Below are 16,603 nucleotides of genomic sequence, written 5' to 3'. Positions count from 1 at the left end.
CTTCTTGGGCATGCGCTTTGAGTACCTGCATACGCCAAGCCTCATTGCCAGTGCCTGCTTCCCAGTTTCAAGGCCTCCAACCACCGCTAGATCCGTTTCTCAACGGATATTAGCAGTCGCGTGGTACAAGGTCGAGCTTGGCGACTGCGATGCTACCCAACAAAACGATCCTTTGAGAAGAATCGGCGTGCTTCTTTCATTATGCAACTGCCTGATTAGGACGGACCCATCCCTTGTCGTTCACAGCGAGTGTCGCGTGTTCCCGTTATTGAACAGATGGCCCTCATCTCTGTGATTTATATGGAGTAGGCACTCATTGTCATTTAGAGCCCGGAAGGGGTCAAAGGCAACTCATTATATCTCTTCTAATAAAGACCAAAAAATGCTCCCCGTGTGACTCTCTGCCCTCGTGTCCACCGCCCTCCGCAACTCAACGGAGATTGCCAGGACGCGTTTCAGCCCCCCTCACAAGTAGCGTCCAAGGCTGAAAACACCAACCAACCAGAAGCTTCAGTGCAACTCGGCATTCGAGTGAGGCGCCGCCACGATATTTAAGCATGGGCCAATGCTAACGGTTTTCTGCCTCGAATGGAGACGTGGTGGCTTCCCATGAGGGCACACTAGAAGACCCTGGAAATTTAAGCTTGATTTTTTAGGCGGTTGAGTAAAAATAGTTGAAGCCTAGAATCCTTGGCGAGAGAAGCTGAGTTGTTAAAATACTTCCCCTTTGCTCGCCCTTTTCTTCGTTTCCCGCTCATGAGAGCTTCAACTTGATACTGCCACTCACTCTTGGTCAAACTCGCCATGGTCAACTCCCTCCGGCTCCTCGCCATCACTGCGACGGCCCTCACAGGTCTCACCCCTGCCGCCGCAAGCCCGGCCGCCGAACCGGCCGCCCCGACTCTCCTCCCCGGCTTCGAGGTCGACTGGAGCAAATGGTGGACACGCCAGTTGTTCAGCTGCCCAGTCTGGAAAGGACCTCTTCCTCAGAGCGCACAGGATCTTGCAGGAAGTACCTGCAACAATGCCTGGACTCGGACCATCACAGGAGGTTCCATCACTGCTCGTCTGTACCAGGTTCCTGGGCATTGGCAGAAGGAACCTCGCTACAGCGAGATCGTCAACGGTGTCGCTGCTGCCATCAAGAAAGGCGTCGGAATCTTTGGATCGATGGCTGGTCCTCTCAAGATTCACATCGGCTTTGTCTCGGGCGTCCTCGGCGATATCGTTCAAGTCGACGACAACAACTTTGGTACCAAGGATCCTTGCTACATGATCATCGACTTTCCTCCCGGCACTAGCAAGTACCCTCTATTGGCCATTCAGAAGGACGTCATCAAGGGCATGTACCAGTGTGTGGAGCAGTTCCATCGTCCGACTGTTACTACTTGGACAAAGGGAAATGAATGGTGGCGTCAAGGCATTGCTCGCTACTTTGATGGGCTTGCCTACCCTACCACCAACGCTATCATGAACCGCGGCCTCTACCCTGAAGAGTACCAATTCGGAATCCCTCTCTACCAGAATGACGAGGCTGCTGCCCTCTTCTTCCACTTTGCCGACAGATTAGGCGGATGGTCTCCAACTGATGTCAATAACTGGATGAAGGGGCATCCTAACAAGGCAACCTACGAACTTGAGCGGAAGTCGCTGTCGACAGACACAAAGATTACATCCACTCTGTGGCATCGCTTCGTCCTTGCCTGCAGGGACCAGACCATCAAGTACCCCAACGGCCAGAAGATTCCACTCAAACTTGGAGGACCACCCACAACCACCCACCCCCTTGTCAACGTTGCCAAAGTTGGCGGCACTTACTCCAAGTCCGTCACAGGTAAAGCTTGGAAGGGCGCCATCAACATCTTCTCAATCAAGGCCGGCCAAAAGATGCGTGTCACGTTTGAAGCCGACCCAGGCATCGAATGGAGCATCCGCAAGGTTGGAACGACTGCATGGAACACTGGTATCAGGACTAGAACTGTTAATATTGCGGCTGCTGCTGGTGCCACTACCAAGTTCGAGCTTGCTGTTAGCTCCACGAGGGATGATGGTGGGTCGGGGTTGAGCAAGGTCAAGATGACTCGGACTGCTTAAGTTTTCTGTGCAAGGCCTTTTGTTTGTATGAAGAGTGCTGCGACTATGGATTGGCTACGACTTTAGAACACGTTAGTTAGAGTTTTCTTCGTTTGTGACGATAGTCTTTGATGAAATGCAACAGTTCTCTGATTCAGAATCGGCCACTCCTCGACATATGTGACTCTGCTTGCGCGAGAGCTTCCATGTTTGACCTGTAGTCGAGTATAGAACTCAGCTTCTGTGGCGCTTGGTAGCGGCAGAAAAGAGGCCGCACACGGACTTGGCCGATTGTGCATGCATTCGCAGGTCGGCGACCTTTCAACCCCTGCAAGTAAGCGGATTCAACGCCCTCGGCCTTTGTCGTGTGGCTGGGCTCAACACTGTCACACAATCCCGGTACTGGCTAATTACGGGCCAGATGAAGCATTAATGTGGCTTGCTCAATCTCAGCTAGTACTCCGCTTACTCGGAGCCCGATGGGCTCTGAGGCGCAGTTGCACACTTGATGGCCGTAATTGCATTTCAACAACAAGCGGATGGAGGAGCTAGGAGTTTTATATATCTACTGTAAACTCACGAGGTTTTTACAATTCAATATAATTCTACAAGAAACACCCTTCTCAACGACCTCTACGCAGAGAAACTTAGCCATGCGATCATCTCAATACCTCACAGCCCTCGCCGGCCTCCTCCTCTCTGGAGCCAGCGCGACCGTCCTCCCTCGTGACTCTGAGCCCTACTGCTCCATCATTAACGCCCGCCCAAGCAAGCTGGCTTGCTCAAAGCAAGGCTACATCAACGACGACTCTGGAAAGATTGGCGATCCTCAAAACATCCCTCGAGTAACCCAATGTGCCGATCTTTGCGCCAAGACTCCTTCATGCACCTTCTTCAACTTTCGACCCGAATCCGGCTTTTGCCAGCTCTTTTCTGGAAACTTTGCTTCTGTCGGCCACCGTGAAGAGGCTAGCGGTAGCTACTTTTCTCAGCTTGAATGCTATCAGTGTACCAACGGTGAGTGCATGCTCCTCACACACTCTTGAGGCCCATTCTAATGACTTATCGCCAGCCGACACCCTCTTCAACTTGGACTTTGAGGACCGGGATGTCGAAAAGTGGGGTCTAGATATGGAAAAGGAGGGGGACTTTTACTTCGACATCCAACAGCCAGACTCTTGGGCCCTTCGCGTCCTGGAAGTCGCCGATCAAGGCGTAGTCAAGGTCAAGTACTTGCCCACATTCCACCTCGAGCCTGGCTCCTCCTATCGGATCACCTTCCTGGCCAAGTCCAACAAGAAGGACATTGAGCCTTTCGACTTGATCCGCACCGTCATCTACCGCGGCGATCAGACTATCTATGAGGCTTTCCCTGAGTATCCGGCCCAGTACATTGGGGGATGGCATCAGTTCTACACCAGGTTCACTGTGCGTGAGGGCCAGGGCGGCGAGGCTTCGTTCATGTTCAAGATTTATTCGAGTGGTTCTGAGCTCGATTGGTACTTTGATGGTCTTGCCTTGCAAAAGGTTTAAGTTGTTGGTGTTGTCTTGGAGACTGCTTAAGCCAGTTTTACCATCGGCGTTTGTCTAGAGGGATCTGATGCATAAAATGGACAATCATTATTTTTCTCAATCTGACTTTATTAAGACTCCTTTACTTTTTGTCTCAAGTCGGCATATGCCGTCCCCTAACTCTTAATGGACCATCTTTGCCCATTTCTAGTTCGGCCAGGCTCCTCATTCTCGATTTGGCACTTCAGCGTTCATTGGAACCCTTCAAGCTCTAAAAACACCTTGACCTCAGTTCTAGGAACGTACGTTGTACGGCCGGAAATCAGCGCACCTGGTGGTGCCGAGGTTATCGCCATTCCAGTCCCACCACCAAGATTACATAACCGCCCTACCTTATCAACGACCTTTATCTTCGACTGCAATGCAACACGGTGAACCCCTCACCCTCAACAATCATCCAACAACGCCGCAACGATGCCTGTTCGTCTGACTATCGACCCTCCGTTGCTAAACTCAGCGACGCCATGGGCTACAGACCTTGATGATCTCATTGCCCTAGCCGCTTGCCCATCAACAGGTGCTGTCACGACAAGGACGTCTCTTATCAAAAGTTTCGACCACCAGGATGCTAACCATCGATATCTTTTCTTTGACCCTGCTACGGCAAAGCCAAACGAGGGAACTTCCTCGAACCAAGTTCCCCCTGCAGGCCACACAGAGAATGCAACAGCCAGTCTAAACAGTCTTGGTTACAGTCCAATCCCTTTGGAAGGATACATCAAGTTTCTTAAGGAAATTGGCGACCGGCTTCCGACGATGAAGAAGACTTTCATTGTAAGCGTCACGGGCTCACCCGAAGATATTCTGGCTTCCTATGAGCTGCTTGCGTCCACTTCAAAAGTCCTGTCTTTCCCTCTGGCAATGGAAGTCAACTTGAGCTGCCCAAACATCCCTGGCGCCCCACCACCTGCGTATCACGGCGCAGCTCTTGAGAAATATCTTTCCAGACTGCCCAAGAACCCTGCAATGCCAATTGGAATCAAAACACCACCCTACACGTACGAGGGTCAGTTCACCTCCTTGATTGAAACGCTCGCACCGTCAGCGTCTTCTATCAGCTTCATTACCGCGACAAACACTCTCGGATCTTGCCTCATCCTCGAACGAGATGGTGAAAACAACCTGACGCCCCAGCTGCCAAACCTTGGTGTCGGCGGCATGGCTGGTCCACCGTTACACGCTCTCGCTCTCGGAAACGTGTCAACCTTACGGAGGTTCCTTAATCAAACCGAAGAATTGAAACATATTGCCATTATCGGAGTTGGTGGGGTTCGTGATGGTGATGGCTTTCGGAGGATGAGAGCGGTCGGTGCAAGCGCGGTGGCCGTAGGCACTGCTTTGGGCAAACAGGGTGTCAAGGTTTTCGAGAGGATCGAAAGCGATATTGACCGGAATTGGAAGCTTTGATCAGTTATACATCAGTTTTGTAGAGACCAAAAGATCTGACCTTGCTAATATTCCCCTACCGACCAGTTACCTTCTTTCCTAACGTCATTACGCCGAAGATTGTGTACATCTAGATACCTTTCCAACATGTTTTGGTCCTCCACCACGTCAAACATCTCGAATCGCTATATACCCCAGCATCAAGGGCCCCAAAGCTATCCAGGCCCCGGAAATGGCAAACGCACTCTGGATGTCTTCCTTGACAATCGACCAAACAATCCCAAATACCATGGCTGGCACAGCTACTAGGGCAACCATGATGAAGTAGATGGTCTTCCAGTGCCACCCCTCCTCGAAATGCAACCCCCAACCAAGTTCGGCCTGGTCCTGTGCTGCCCGCAACTGCCCACACGCCCGCTTCGGGATCTGATTCAAGTAGCTGCGCTGGGGGATCTCGAAATCATGGGGCTTTTTAAAGTAGTGTAGTAGTTCTCGTGGGCCAAGGGCGGGAAAGTAGCCCAGCTCAACCTTGGGTGCTGGTGCACAGCGATACTCGTTTGACTCTACTCTCTCAACAGGAGGGAGACAGATGCACTGAGACGAGCAAGCCACGCTGTGGTCATGGACTCCCGCGAAGTAGTTGGCATCTACTTTGAACTATAGGAATGACAGTAAGCTGGTGTTGATCAATGAATCGCATTCGATAAGACATACTCTAGTCAATGACAAACTCTTCACACTCCGCAGGGTGAACCAGGAAGTGAACTTCCTATGTTTGTGGTAACAAACTCTCAGGAACGCAAAGAGGTCTTTGTCTCCGTTAACACTGCAGAGACGATCCTGGTGTAGTCTGGTGAGAGATTCTCCCTTGTCAATACAGAGGAGAAGGTGCAGGACCTCCTGGCCTGGCTGTGAGCAGTCAGGTTGTGGAACCTGTGACTTGAGAGTTGGTAGAGGAGTATTGGTCAGTTGATGACGCTTCTCCCTTAGTAGTGTTATCCGTTTCACCCAAGTGAGGACAGTTTCTAATAAACTGAAGACTGATTGGGGGTTGAAGTCGCTTTTTTGCTGACCGGAGCTGCGTGTTCTATGCTCTTCCGATAGGCGAGCTCTCAATGCATCCAAAGAGCCCAGCTTGTTTTCGGTAAAATCTTCAAATAGATCATCGCCACAGCTCTTAAGTTCATGTCAGCATAGCAACAGGCTCCAACGACAGGGTTCAACCATACGCATTTCCATCTGACCCGAGTCTTGCCTGAGGGCACAGGCGGTTCAAAAGTGGGAGCAAGTTTGTGGAAGAAGATATCGACTAGCTCCGGCAGTGTGGATGAGGAGTCTATAACCTTCGTTAGTAGGAATCTAGGCAGCCTCGTAGGCCTTGAGCGTACTTATCACTTCCCAGTATGGAGGATGTTTCGAGTGACCTTTCAAGTTATTGCCATCCACTGAACAAGATTCCTGTTCAGATTTGTGATTTTGATCCCCAGCGGCTTGGTCAAGTTTAACGAGATGAACCGGGAAGAGGTCCAACGGGGAGTTATCAGCGTATGAGACAACACAGGGGGGGATGATCCATGAGTGACCGTCGCCGCGGTGTGAAGCTGCCAAAGCCTTCATGAGTACGTTCAAGACTTGGAAATTGTTGTGCTCTGCCGCTAAAATTAAAGCAGTGTTCTCATTCAAGTCCTGTCCCTCCAACTTCCATTTTATTACCTGCATCAGGTAGGAGAGCTTCCCAGACAGGCTATCATCAGTCTCTTCGGGTGGGCAATCGTCGACTTCAACTGGGAAATCTGTAAACAAGGCTTTAACTTGATCAGGCCCAAACTTAAAGCAGCATCCCTCACACGCCCTGGGAAAGTTGCCGTGCTCAGCCTGGAAGAATTTTGTGTTTAAGGTCGGTCTGTGCCAAGAAGGGTGGCCAGGGGGTTGCAAAAAACACGGGAATGGCTTCAAGTTAACACTGAAGCAAATAGGTCGGGACGATCCCCGTGCTTTTCGCGACCCCTCGGGGTGGCTCGGGGTGTTGTGCTGGTTCTCGTCCGTTGCTCCCGCCGATAGGGATTGGAGCGCTGGTAGCCAACCGGATAACGTTTTAAGATGAATGGGCAGTCCTGCAGTATCATCGAGCCAAGGTGTGTCCGACAGTCTCTTTGTCGGCGACATCCTCAACCATATGCAGCCATCATTGTTTCCTCATCGCTCTCCAATAGTTCGGAGGTTAACTGTTCAGTATGAGATGCACTATCATTAGTGTTAGCAAATAAGCACTTCTGCCCAACCTTCACGTGAGAAGATAAGTATGGGGGCATGCCAACATACTTTTGGCAAATTGGTAGTAGCGATGACTGCTGGAAACGTATGTCACGAAGGCGGTCCAAGTTCTCTAGTACGGCCAGAGCCCTCCCTCGGATATGCTGAATGCGTTTCTTTGCCAGGATAGATCCTCGTATATCGGGTTTCAAAAGCTCTGTACGGCTCCTGAGAAGATAGCCCAAGTCTTGAGCAATCGTAGTGACTTGTGAATCAATAACCTCCATTAGAGACTTCTCCATGGCTGTTTTTGAGGGGCCTTCCTGGAAGATGAGCTCCATGGCATTGCGAATTCTGTTCACCTATCCCCGTGTTAGAATTGCATCCTGAGTTGGGGTATCTAAAAGCGAGCTGGAAAAACGGCCTCACCTCCTCCTTCAGTCTGTCGCACGGCTCTTGGATCCGGCGAAAAGCTCGCAGGGTGTTGATTGCACCGAGAGCCTGTATACCTGCCCTCACACTGGCAGTAGAGAACTTCACGCCACCCACTGGTTCCCTCCTAGACATGTCGAATTCACTTGAAACGGTGGTTAATTCTCGGGTTCACTATATGGTGATGAAAAGATATCAGGGACTTGATTTTGAAAAAATCTTCACCTGAGAGGGGTGGCTTGTTTATCTGCTGTGTGATGTGCCTTGCCAGAGCCTCGGGGGCTATGCTTCCACCCAACGAGGCGTCCTCGTACGAGTTTGCCTTGCAGCAAATGAGTGGCAAATCACCGTAAATTCCGGCGCACAGTTCGCATTAGAGTCCACGTAATGGTATTGGGATGCAAGGGGAGACGAAGCAATAAATCCTGGTCGCTTGGCCTAAAGTAGGAGGGTCCTAAAGGAGCCACCTTGAACCAAACTACTTGTGCCTGGATGTCCACCACGTGACGCAACCAGAGTGCTCGATACTTAAATCAGTAGTCATTATTTCTGTGAGATCGCCTGTATTTGCTGCGCGACTCATTCCATCTGCCGTGGAGTCGAGAAGAAGTCTTCCATCGGAAAGTCAAACTGAGAAGCTAGAGCAATATCCCACGTCATGTAGTCGCTGATCTCCTCTGCCATGCGGAAATACTGCTGTTGGTCTAAAGGCAGACCCTGCGTTGCATCCACGGCTGATTCCGGCCCAGGCATCATGATAGGAAGCAGTTGGCTTGCCACAGCCTCGCTCTGGGACTGGCCAGCAAGCGCGAGCATGTGAAGACCTGATTCTTCAAACGGCTGCGAGGGAGGTCCCAGAGTTTGTGCGAGTCTGGGTCGTTCGGGTCGAGGACTAGGCGGAGCTGACGAGAAACTCCAGGGTGTGCATGTGCCTGTCCTCCTCTCTTCGTCTGTGATTTCTCGACGGGCGAGACGAAACGTTGCGATCTGGTTGAGGAACGCCGTCTCCACAGGACCAACTACTTCGGAGCTATCTTCTGCCGATTGCGACGGGGCGATCAGGACGGTGTTCTGGAAGGGCTGCCAGTACATCGCGATATCTGAGAAGCCGAACCGATGCAAAAACGGGACGAGTGCTGAGAGCTGGGAGAATTAGTTACTACAAATCTACATGGAAGGAGTAACTGACATATACGTTGGGCATGTCTGGATAAGGATGGGCTACGGTGAGGACTCTGAGATTGGTGTTTATGTTGGCCATGCCTTCGTTGTAGAGTCTCGAAGACCCGTTTGCCATAGTAGTAAGATATATGACTTGAATCTTCGTGGACTCAAACGCCGCAGTTGATGTGAAATGATCATCCAAGGTTTCAGTACTGCACTTCAGCCCCGTTTCTAGCAGCTTTGAGACGCAGCAAGCATGGTACCAAGCCTCGTGACGATACTTGAGAGTGAACTCCTCGGAAACCTGGAAGAACGCAGCAGATAGGGGGAAGCTATAGCCGGGGAGCGTAACTCTTGTAAGATCAAACACGCATGCATGATAGGCAAGGTGAAGGAAGAAGTATGGCCCAAGGGTGTGTTGCTCCTTGTGAATGTAGATGTTGATGTCGTTGAAGACCAGAAAGTCAGGTAGTTTCTCATACCAAGCTGCAAGTAGACTTAAGAGCTGTAGAAAAGTCGAGCTTTCGTCGCATGGGGCTAGCTGTGAGGTATTTTGTATGTCGTAATTACGTATGTGCCTAGATGCCTTCTCGTTAGCACACTTGCTGCAAGCGGTGGGTTTTTGTCGGTCTTGCCGGAGAACCTGGGTCCTGAAGTAGATGACTCTGCAGATATTGCCCCCCAAGCTAGTGGTACGGAGCATAGGTACCCATTTGTCGACCTCAGCATATACTGGACTTGACTTTTCTTGATACAGAAAGTCCTTTTCTGAACAAACAAGGGGCAGAGGTGGCACGCTTGCGGCCCAGCTTAGGTTTCCGTCGACGCCGGCGCCCACAAATGAGTCGAGGATATAGCAAGACCACATGAGTCTTCTTATTGACTCTCTTTTTGTCAACTGCTGCGGTGAAAGGGGATTTGACTCCCCTTGGGGATCTTCAGTGTCGAGTCGTAATAGCCGGCTCATGCGAGTGCAGCTTCCAACAAGCATGTACACAAACGCATTATCGCCGATTCTAAGCCCGTATTCAGCGTACAGCACCATAGCCTAGCTCATAGTTAGTCTTGAGCCACCTGATGTAGAAAAACATTCAGGCACACCATCAAGTTCCTCGTCGAGGGGCTACATGTGAGACATCGAACGAGGTGCCTAGCTCGTCGCCCCCATTGAATTCCTGGTACATTCGACATAGAGAGATTTCCGTGAGTTTTTGAAGGCGTCCTAGTCAAGCCTGTTAGCCAGTACAAGGGAGCAGTTTCGAGAGACTTGCATGTATCGCGCTCCAAGTGCACAAACAAGATACACCACAGCCTCCCCATATTCAGCCACAGTCGTATCCTGGTCGATGGCCTTCATGAACGAGGGTTTGTGGATAAATCCAAGGTTTCGAAGGGGATGGACGTGGTTAAAGTAGGATTCGGCGAGTGTCTTAAGATGGAGTTTATCAGGAAGAGTCGACTGATGGAGCCTGTAGCCCATTAGTCGGGCCCAAAGATGGGAGTGGGACTGTACTTGCCAGTCATTATCTCTTGACACTACCCCCGATGGCAGAACTTCCGGAGATACTGTGACATCCGAAGCCTCTTGCTCCAGTCTTGACCTGGGACCCAAATACGTGCAAGCCAGCCCCTTCGTCTGACATCTTCGGCAATCAGGCTTGGTCTGGGAACATTTTGCTTTAGCGGTGCGACACTCCTCGCAGGAGCCCGCCTTTCTTCGCTCCAGGCCAGCGCGTCTATAAATCCTGTCAATTTCTTCCGAGGCCCTTTCAGCCCCCTGTGATTCGTAGCCCGGACACTGAACGCCTACTCGGCGACATCTTGCACACCCGGAAGGAGCTTTATCACACTTGACCTAAAGAGCATTCAATAGCTGACCGGGAGATAGATGTGGGGATAATACCTTTCGAGAGCGACATATTATGCAAGCTGCTAGTATCAACCATCAGAGTCTTGGTGTTGGGGCTCAGGTTGGACTCACCTAATTGCGGGCGCGGAGATTTGAAGAGATCCATACCATCAAAGGCTGCCAAACTCGGTTGCTTTATTTCCTATAGTTGAACTTTGTGGAAAGCCGGACGTGAGAGAACGTCGAGTTCTTGGCTGAGTGAAAGAATGTTTAGTTGAAGCCGATATCCGACGGAGAAGACAAGATCCCCCGCCCATGGACCGACGCGATGCCACGTGACCGCTCGATGGAATGGACTAAACAGACAATCCTAGCCAAGAGAAATGACTGCGTCTAAGTGCATGGCCACTTGTAACCGGCATCCAAGGTGGGATAGGCCTTGGGTTACTCACGGGCTTCACATGGATGTCGCTGATCAGTGAGTCTACCTCTTGAAATGTGAGGCGGGTAGGTACTTATAGTTATCTCCAAAGAAGGTTACTATCATCCGAGTTTTTCTACACTGGTACAACATGTTTCAGATGCGCAGGTACCCTATCCGGCTTCCCCATAAACTTGATCCATCCATATGGATCATCAAACTCATCCTTAATGGGAACAGTTCTGCCGAGGATAGCCTCAGGGTACTCTCCCGCCACACCAATCACACCCACATCCTTCTTGTACTCCTCCCAGAGCTTCATCATCTCATCGAACCGCTCTGGCTCCGCTTCCCTCAAGTCCTTGGTCTCACCTGGGTCCTCCTTGACATTGAAGAGTTCCCACTTTTGGGGTCCTCGGGGAGCTGGGACAAAGACCAGTTTGTAGTGGCCTTTTCTTAAGGCGCCTGACCCGCTGATCTCAAAGCCCGTCACGTATTCTTCCCCGTGAATCATAAAGTCCTCGTCGGTAGAGCTGGGGGCTTTCGACTCAAGGGCTGAGATGAAATGCTGCCAGCTCTTGCCTCGAAGCGGTGCAATCTCCCTCCCTTTGTAGCTCGTGCCCGGGTGTTTCAGGCCAGCGAGCTCGAGGAATGTGGGAACAATGTCCATGACTGTGCAGTAGGCGTTGGTGACGGCTGAAGCTGTGTCTGATCGCTTAGGTGGGGGCCGGATCACCAGCGGCACTCGGCAGCCTCCCTCGGTAGAGTACTGCTTGAACAGCCGAGATGGAGCGGTGGCAGCCTGTGCCCACTGGGAGCCGTACCACACAAAAGAATCGCCTCGGCCAATGTTATCTAATTCGTTGTTGTAATACTTGGCGATGTGAGCGACAACGTCGTCTCCGAGGATTGGCAGAGCCTCGTACGAGGCGCCCTCAGCTCCGTTGTCAGACATGAAGAGAATGAAGGTGTTATCATACTCTCCGGTCAATCTCAGGTACTCAAGAACTCTACCGATATTCCAGTCCATTCGATCGACCATGCCAGCGTAGACTTCCATTGCGCGGGCTGATTTCTCCTGCACATCTTTGGGCATGTCTTCCCACTGGCCGGGTTCGCCTGGGCACTGAACCACGGGATGAGGTTGGACGTCTTGGTCTACGAGACCCATGTCCTTTAATCGCTGGAGTCGCTTGAGTCTCAAAGCCTGCGGTCCGTCCGAATATTGGCCTACCCATATTAGCTACCGTATTTCCCTGAGTCCTGGCAAACCCCTTACCCTTGTACTTGTCGGCTATCTCCTTTGGAGCCTGAAGAGGCCAATGGGGCGCAGAGAATGGCAGGTATGCAAAGAATGGCTTTTGCTTCTCTTCTTCGGTTCGCGATGAGAGGTATTCAATTATCTTGTTGCCATAGGCATCTGAGGAGTAGAAGTCGTCTGGCAACTTCTCAACAAACTTGTCGTCCTCGACATGCAGCGCTCGGGTGGCCGTCTCGAAGAATTTGTGCGGCTCGTTGTCGGGATCTTCATACTGGGGCTCGTAACCTTGGAACACGAGATTAGTCGCTCTAGACGGGCTAATGATGCGATGGTGGCATACCGTAATGATTCGCACAGCCTGGGAGCAGGGCAAAGGAGCGAACAAACCCGCGAGCAATTGGATGATGCTGGGGCTTCAATCCGAGATGCCACTTTCCAGCCATCATCGTGTGATAGCCGCCATCCTTAAGGAGCTCGGGAAGAGCAACCACACGCTCATTCAGGTACCCCTCATGTCCCGGCTGTCCCTGATGGGCAACAGAGCTCCGCGTAAACTCTGCAAGCTCTCCCAATCCCGCAATGTGATGATCCGTGCCGGTCATCAGCATTGAACGCGTGGGAGAGCAAGCCGCCGCTACATGATAGTTTGTGAAGCGGATACCGTTGGCTTCTGCTGCCAGGGCGTCGATGTTGGGAGTCTGGATCTCGGATCCAAAGCATCCACAGTCGCTGAAGCCGAGGTCGTCGGCGACGATGACGAGAAAGTTGGGACGTGTCTTCGCCATTTTGGGTCGGAATGGTGTCATGCTAGGCTGGAGACCATGGTGACGAGATGGTCCTTATGGCTCCTTTGTATTCGACCAGAACCCAGGGTCCAGGAAGGACCTTGGTCCAATTGGAAACGAGATGCTGAGGCATAAGACGAAGGATCATGGCTTCTGTGGAGTAGCGGAACTCGGTCTTCGGAAGAGCGCACATGATAGCGGCAGAGCGGACTCCGTCGGCGGAAGAGCGCACGTTAGCCCCGGGAGAGCGCATCCTGGTTCCGGAAACGCGCACTGGAGCGTCAATTCACGATCCTGGGGAGACCATGCAGATGCGCATAGCGCACCGCCCACGGGCTGCGATCGGTCCATTCCTCCATCACTCAGGCGGTGGGTGACTCTGAGGTGCTAGCAATCGCTTTCCCCTTACCCCAGATGGTGCAGCTCGCCTCTAAACCCCGGATTTTACGTATGCGGAGAATGGCCCTGTGACATTGAATACTTAAACGAGGCCAGGACTCAAAGGTTTTTGGATAACAAGCCAACTCCATATCCTGTCGCCATCAAGAGTGTCCCAAATCGACTCTTCTGCAAACGATCCAACACCATGGCTCCTAGTGCTGCAACAGAAGGGCCAAGTCTCTCCCTGAGAGAGCGGTTCCTCTATTTTACCCCGATGATTGCATTCATCACCATGTCAGTATTGATCAACTTCTCTGGCACACCCGCATTAACAGTGTCCTAGTTACATGGCTCTGTGTGCCTTCAACTTTGGCTTTGATGTTGGTAACTTTGCAGGCGTCCAGGCCATGCAGCGTGAGTCACCTCCCTCTTGTTTCGAGACTCCATCTAACAACGCCAGCTTTTGCCAAGAGATTCGGAAAATACAACGACGACAAAGACCTCTACGCATTGCCGAGTTATCTCTCATCTATCATGACGTCGACTCCCTTCTTCGGCAAGCTCGTCGGAGCCATCACCTGTGGTTCAGTCTCTGAGCGCTGGGGAAGAAAGATGGCCATCTTCATTCTCGCGTGCATCTCGCTCGTAGGCGTTACTCTACAAACAGCAGCTTTTTCAGCGGCTCAGTTCACGGTTGGGAGGGTCGTCAACTTTGCTATGACGGGATTCTGCATCGTTGTTGTCCCTATTTACCAGGCAGAGTGCTCCCCGAAAGAGCTTCGCGGATTGATGAACTCGACTATCCAGATGGTCATCATCTTTGGGCAGACGGTTGCTTCGCTCGTCAATTTGGGGACCAAGGGCATTCCAGGCGATGCATCTTGGCGCATCCCTGTCGGTCTTCAGTTTGTCGTGCCGGTTATCCTGCTCGCTCTCTTGCCATTCATCCCCGAATCACCTCGCTGGCTTCTATCAAAAGACCGTCCCGACGAGGCATTCGAGTCCCTCCAACGTTTGCGAGGCAAATTGACAGAGAACGACATCAGGGTTGAGATGGCCGAGATCCAAGCAGACCAGGCCAATGCTAGCAAGGGTAGTTGGAGCGAAGTGTTTGACAGCCACAACAGGCTCCGAACAATTATTGCCATCATCGCCATGTTTGGACAGCAGATTACTGGCCAGGCATTCGTCAATCAGTACTCTGCCATTTTCTACCAGCAAAACGGATTTGTTAAACAGGCCTTCCTGTTTACTGTCTTGGCTAATGTGGCCGGTGTCATTGGCACTGCTGGCACCTGGTTTGTTGTTGACAGCTTTGGACGACGGTGGGTCAACTTATTCTGATGAAACTCTACAGCGTGCTCACTGACAATATTCCAGGCCTATTCTGTTGACGGGAGGCTTCTTGATGGGCGCATTCCTATACATCGTCGCCATTGTATCCACAGTTCCTGATCCCACGTATGCTGCCAGACAGATGATGGTGGCGTCTATGTGTCTGTTCAGTGCCATGTACTGCGTTTCATGGGGTCCTCTGTAAGTTGAACCCCCTTGTATCTTAGCCAGGCTAACTTGTCAGGTCCTACGTTGTCTTGGGCGAAGTCACCTCAGCTCGCGTCAAAGAAAAGACCAGCCTGATCGCCTGTAGCATCTCCATCCTCACTACTTTTGTCACATCTTTCACTCTACCCTACCTGCTTAACAGCGACTATGCAGGTCTAGGCGGCAAGGTTGGATTCATTTACGGCTCGATCTGCTTCGTCATGACGGTTGTTGCTTTCTTGTTTGTCCCCGAGATGAAGGATCGCACTCTGGAGGAGGTGGACAAGCTCTTTGAGATGAAGGTGCCGCTTAGGAAGTTTAAGCAGACTCGAATTGAGGTGCTTGACCCGGATGTCAAGGATGCAGTGCTGCATGGAGGGGATGCTAAGGGTGCTAGTGTGCACCACAGTGAGGCCTAAAACTTACTGAGAAGCGCGTAACAACGCCGCAAGTTAATGTAGCTCATGTATGCAAATCTCAGCTGATGGCAACAGCCAAAATCATAACCAAAAATGTAGTTCTCTATCAACCACCCATCCCTGCCTCAGCATCTCATTTGGAAGCCAATATGACACAGAGGCCTGCCCTTATCATCATGCCTCAGGCCAGTATTTATCCCTTACCAGAGCCAAGTTCTCGTCCGAGAACTCTGTTATTCCTCTATCCTCACACCTTGTCCTCGTCCGCACTACCTCGACTGTTTCACCGGTTTTCTGATCTACCGCTGCCATCTTGACCAGAGTTCTCTTTACCATGGATCCCTCTAGAGCCCACTTTGGCACAGACCGCTCATACGGAAAGCCCTTCTTCTTGACCATCTCGAGCATGTCGTCTTTGTTCTTTCCGTGTAGCTCCTCTGTTGTGAAAAGACTCCTTGCAAAGCCTGATACGCTGTTCCGGATGGCGTCGCCGCGGCATCGCCATATGACATTGCTCAGGCACTCTTCAACGTTTGGGACGTTAAATAGGCGACCATCGAAGTGAGGAAGTGTCTGGTTCTCGAAATGAGGAAAAGGGAGTGGGGAAAAGCCCTTGACGGGTGGTTCTGGTGTCTCAACCAGTGCGTCCACGAGGTGCGAGTAAAAATGGACAGAGCAACGTCCCGCAGCCAGCGAGGCAATCTTTGTGACACGGCCATTAAACTGGCTACCGACGCCATCTGGGAACACAAGAGTGATCTCATCTGACTGCGTGTACGCCAAACTGGCTGATGAATATGCGCCAAGTAGGTCAGCACAAGTCTTGACCATGGCGGTGTGTAATCGCTCATCGAATGGTTTCGCAAATGACGCTGTGAACTTGGAAAACGAGTGACCGTCGAGTCGGAGGATGGCAGGCCTGGATGGATCGAGGTGGATCTCCGTTATTGCTTCGTACTCCTTCATGCGTGAAGCCAGTGATTTAGATGGGGGTTGGTTCTCCATTTTGACAGTTGCTCTTTTTGTTGAACAAAAGAGAAAGCAGGCTCCTAAATCTCAGCTTTA

The 16,603-nt window shown here is 51.4% G+C and overlaps 6 protein-coding genes across 6 annotated transcripts; 4 read left to right on the top strand and 2 right to left on the bottom strand.

Moving 5' to 3' along the window:
* Positions 1–804: 804 nt before the first annotated feature.
* NCS57_01368100 (uncharacterized protein) lies at positions 805–2,094 on the top strand (the record flags this gene model as incomplete). Its single annotated transcript, XM_053063309.1, has 1 exon — positions 805–2,094. One exon carries the CDS (start codon positions 805–807, stop codon positions 2,092–2,094), a length of 1,290 nt encoding a protein of 429 aa, XP_052906642.1.
* Positions 2,095–2,726: 632 nt separating this feature from the next.
* On the top strand, positions 2,727–3,606 carry NCS57_01368000 (Apple domain-containing protein; the record flags this gene model as incomplete). Its single annotated transcript, XM_053063308.1, has 2 exons — positions 2,727–3,090; positions 3,146–3,606. 2 exons carry the CDS (start codon positions 2,727–2,729, stop codon positions 3,604–3,606), a joined length of 825 nt encoding a protein of 274 aa, XP_052906641.1.
* A 453-nt stretch (positions 3,607–4,059) lies between these two features.
* Positions 4,060–5,052, top strand: NCS57_01367900 (Dihydroorotate dehydrogenase; the record flags this gene model as incomplete). Its single annotated transcript, XM_053063307.1, has 1 exon — positions 4,060–5,052. One exon carries the CDS (start codon positions 4,060–4,062, stop codon positions 5,050–5,052), a length of 993 nt encoding a protein of 330 aa, XP_052906640.1.
* Positions 5,053–8,295: 3,243 nt separating this feature from the next.
* NCS57_01367800 (Sulfatase domain-containing protein) lies at positions 8,296–13,196 on the bottom strand (the record flags this gene model as incomplete). Its single annotated transcript, XM_053063306.1, has 6 exons — positions 8,296–8,859; positions 8,912–9,928; positions 10,178–10,349; positions 11,372–12,380; positions 12,430–12,696; positions 12,752–13,196. The coding sequence occupies 6 exons, from the start codon at positions 13,194–13,196 to the stop codon at positions 8,296–8,298; spliced, it is 3,474 nt and encodes a 1,157-aa protein (XP_052906639.1).
* A 586-nt stretch (positions 13,197–13,782) lies between these two features.
* Positions 13,783–15,538, top strand: NCS57_01367700 (MFS domain-containing protein; the record flags this gene model as incomplete). The annotated part of the gene is made up of 5 exons (XM_053063305.1): positions 13,783–13,871; positions 13,921–13,991; positions 14,038–14,902; positions 14,958–15,113; positions 15,157–15,538. 5 exons carry the CDS (start codon positions 13,783–13,785, stop codon positions 15,536–15,538), a joined length of 1,563 nt encoding a protein of 520 aa, XP_052906638.1.
* A 174-nt stretch (positions 15,539–15,712) lies between these two features.
* On the bottom strand, positions 15,713–16,543 carry NCS57_01367600 (TRNA(His) guanylyltransferase; the record flags this gene model as incomplete). The annotated part of the gene is made up of 1 exon (XM_053063304.1): positions 15,713–16,543. The coding sequence occupies one exon, from the start codon at positions 16,541–16,543 to the stop codon at positions 15,713–15,715; it is 831 nt and encodes a 276-aa protein (XP_052906637.1).
* Positions 16,544–16,603: the final 60 nt, after the last annotated feature.

The sequence above is a fragment of the Fusarium keratoplasticum genome, chromosome 12, assembly GCF_025433545.1.
Source record: "Fusarium keratoplasticum isolate Fu6.1 chromosome 12, whole genome shotgun sequence".
Classification (NCBI taxonomy): Eukaryota; Fungi; Ascomycota; class Sordariomycetes; order Hypocreales; family Nectriaceae; genus Fusarium; species Fusarium keratoplasticum.
The sequence above is the reverse complement of the archived record's forward strand: the minus strand, read 5'-3'. Positions and strand labels throughout refer to the sequence as shown.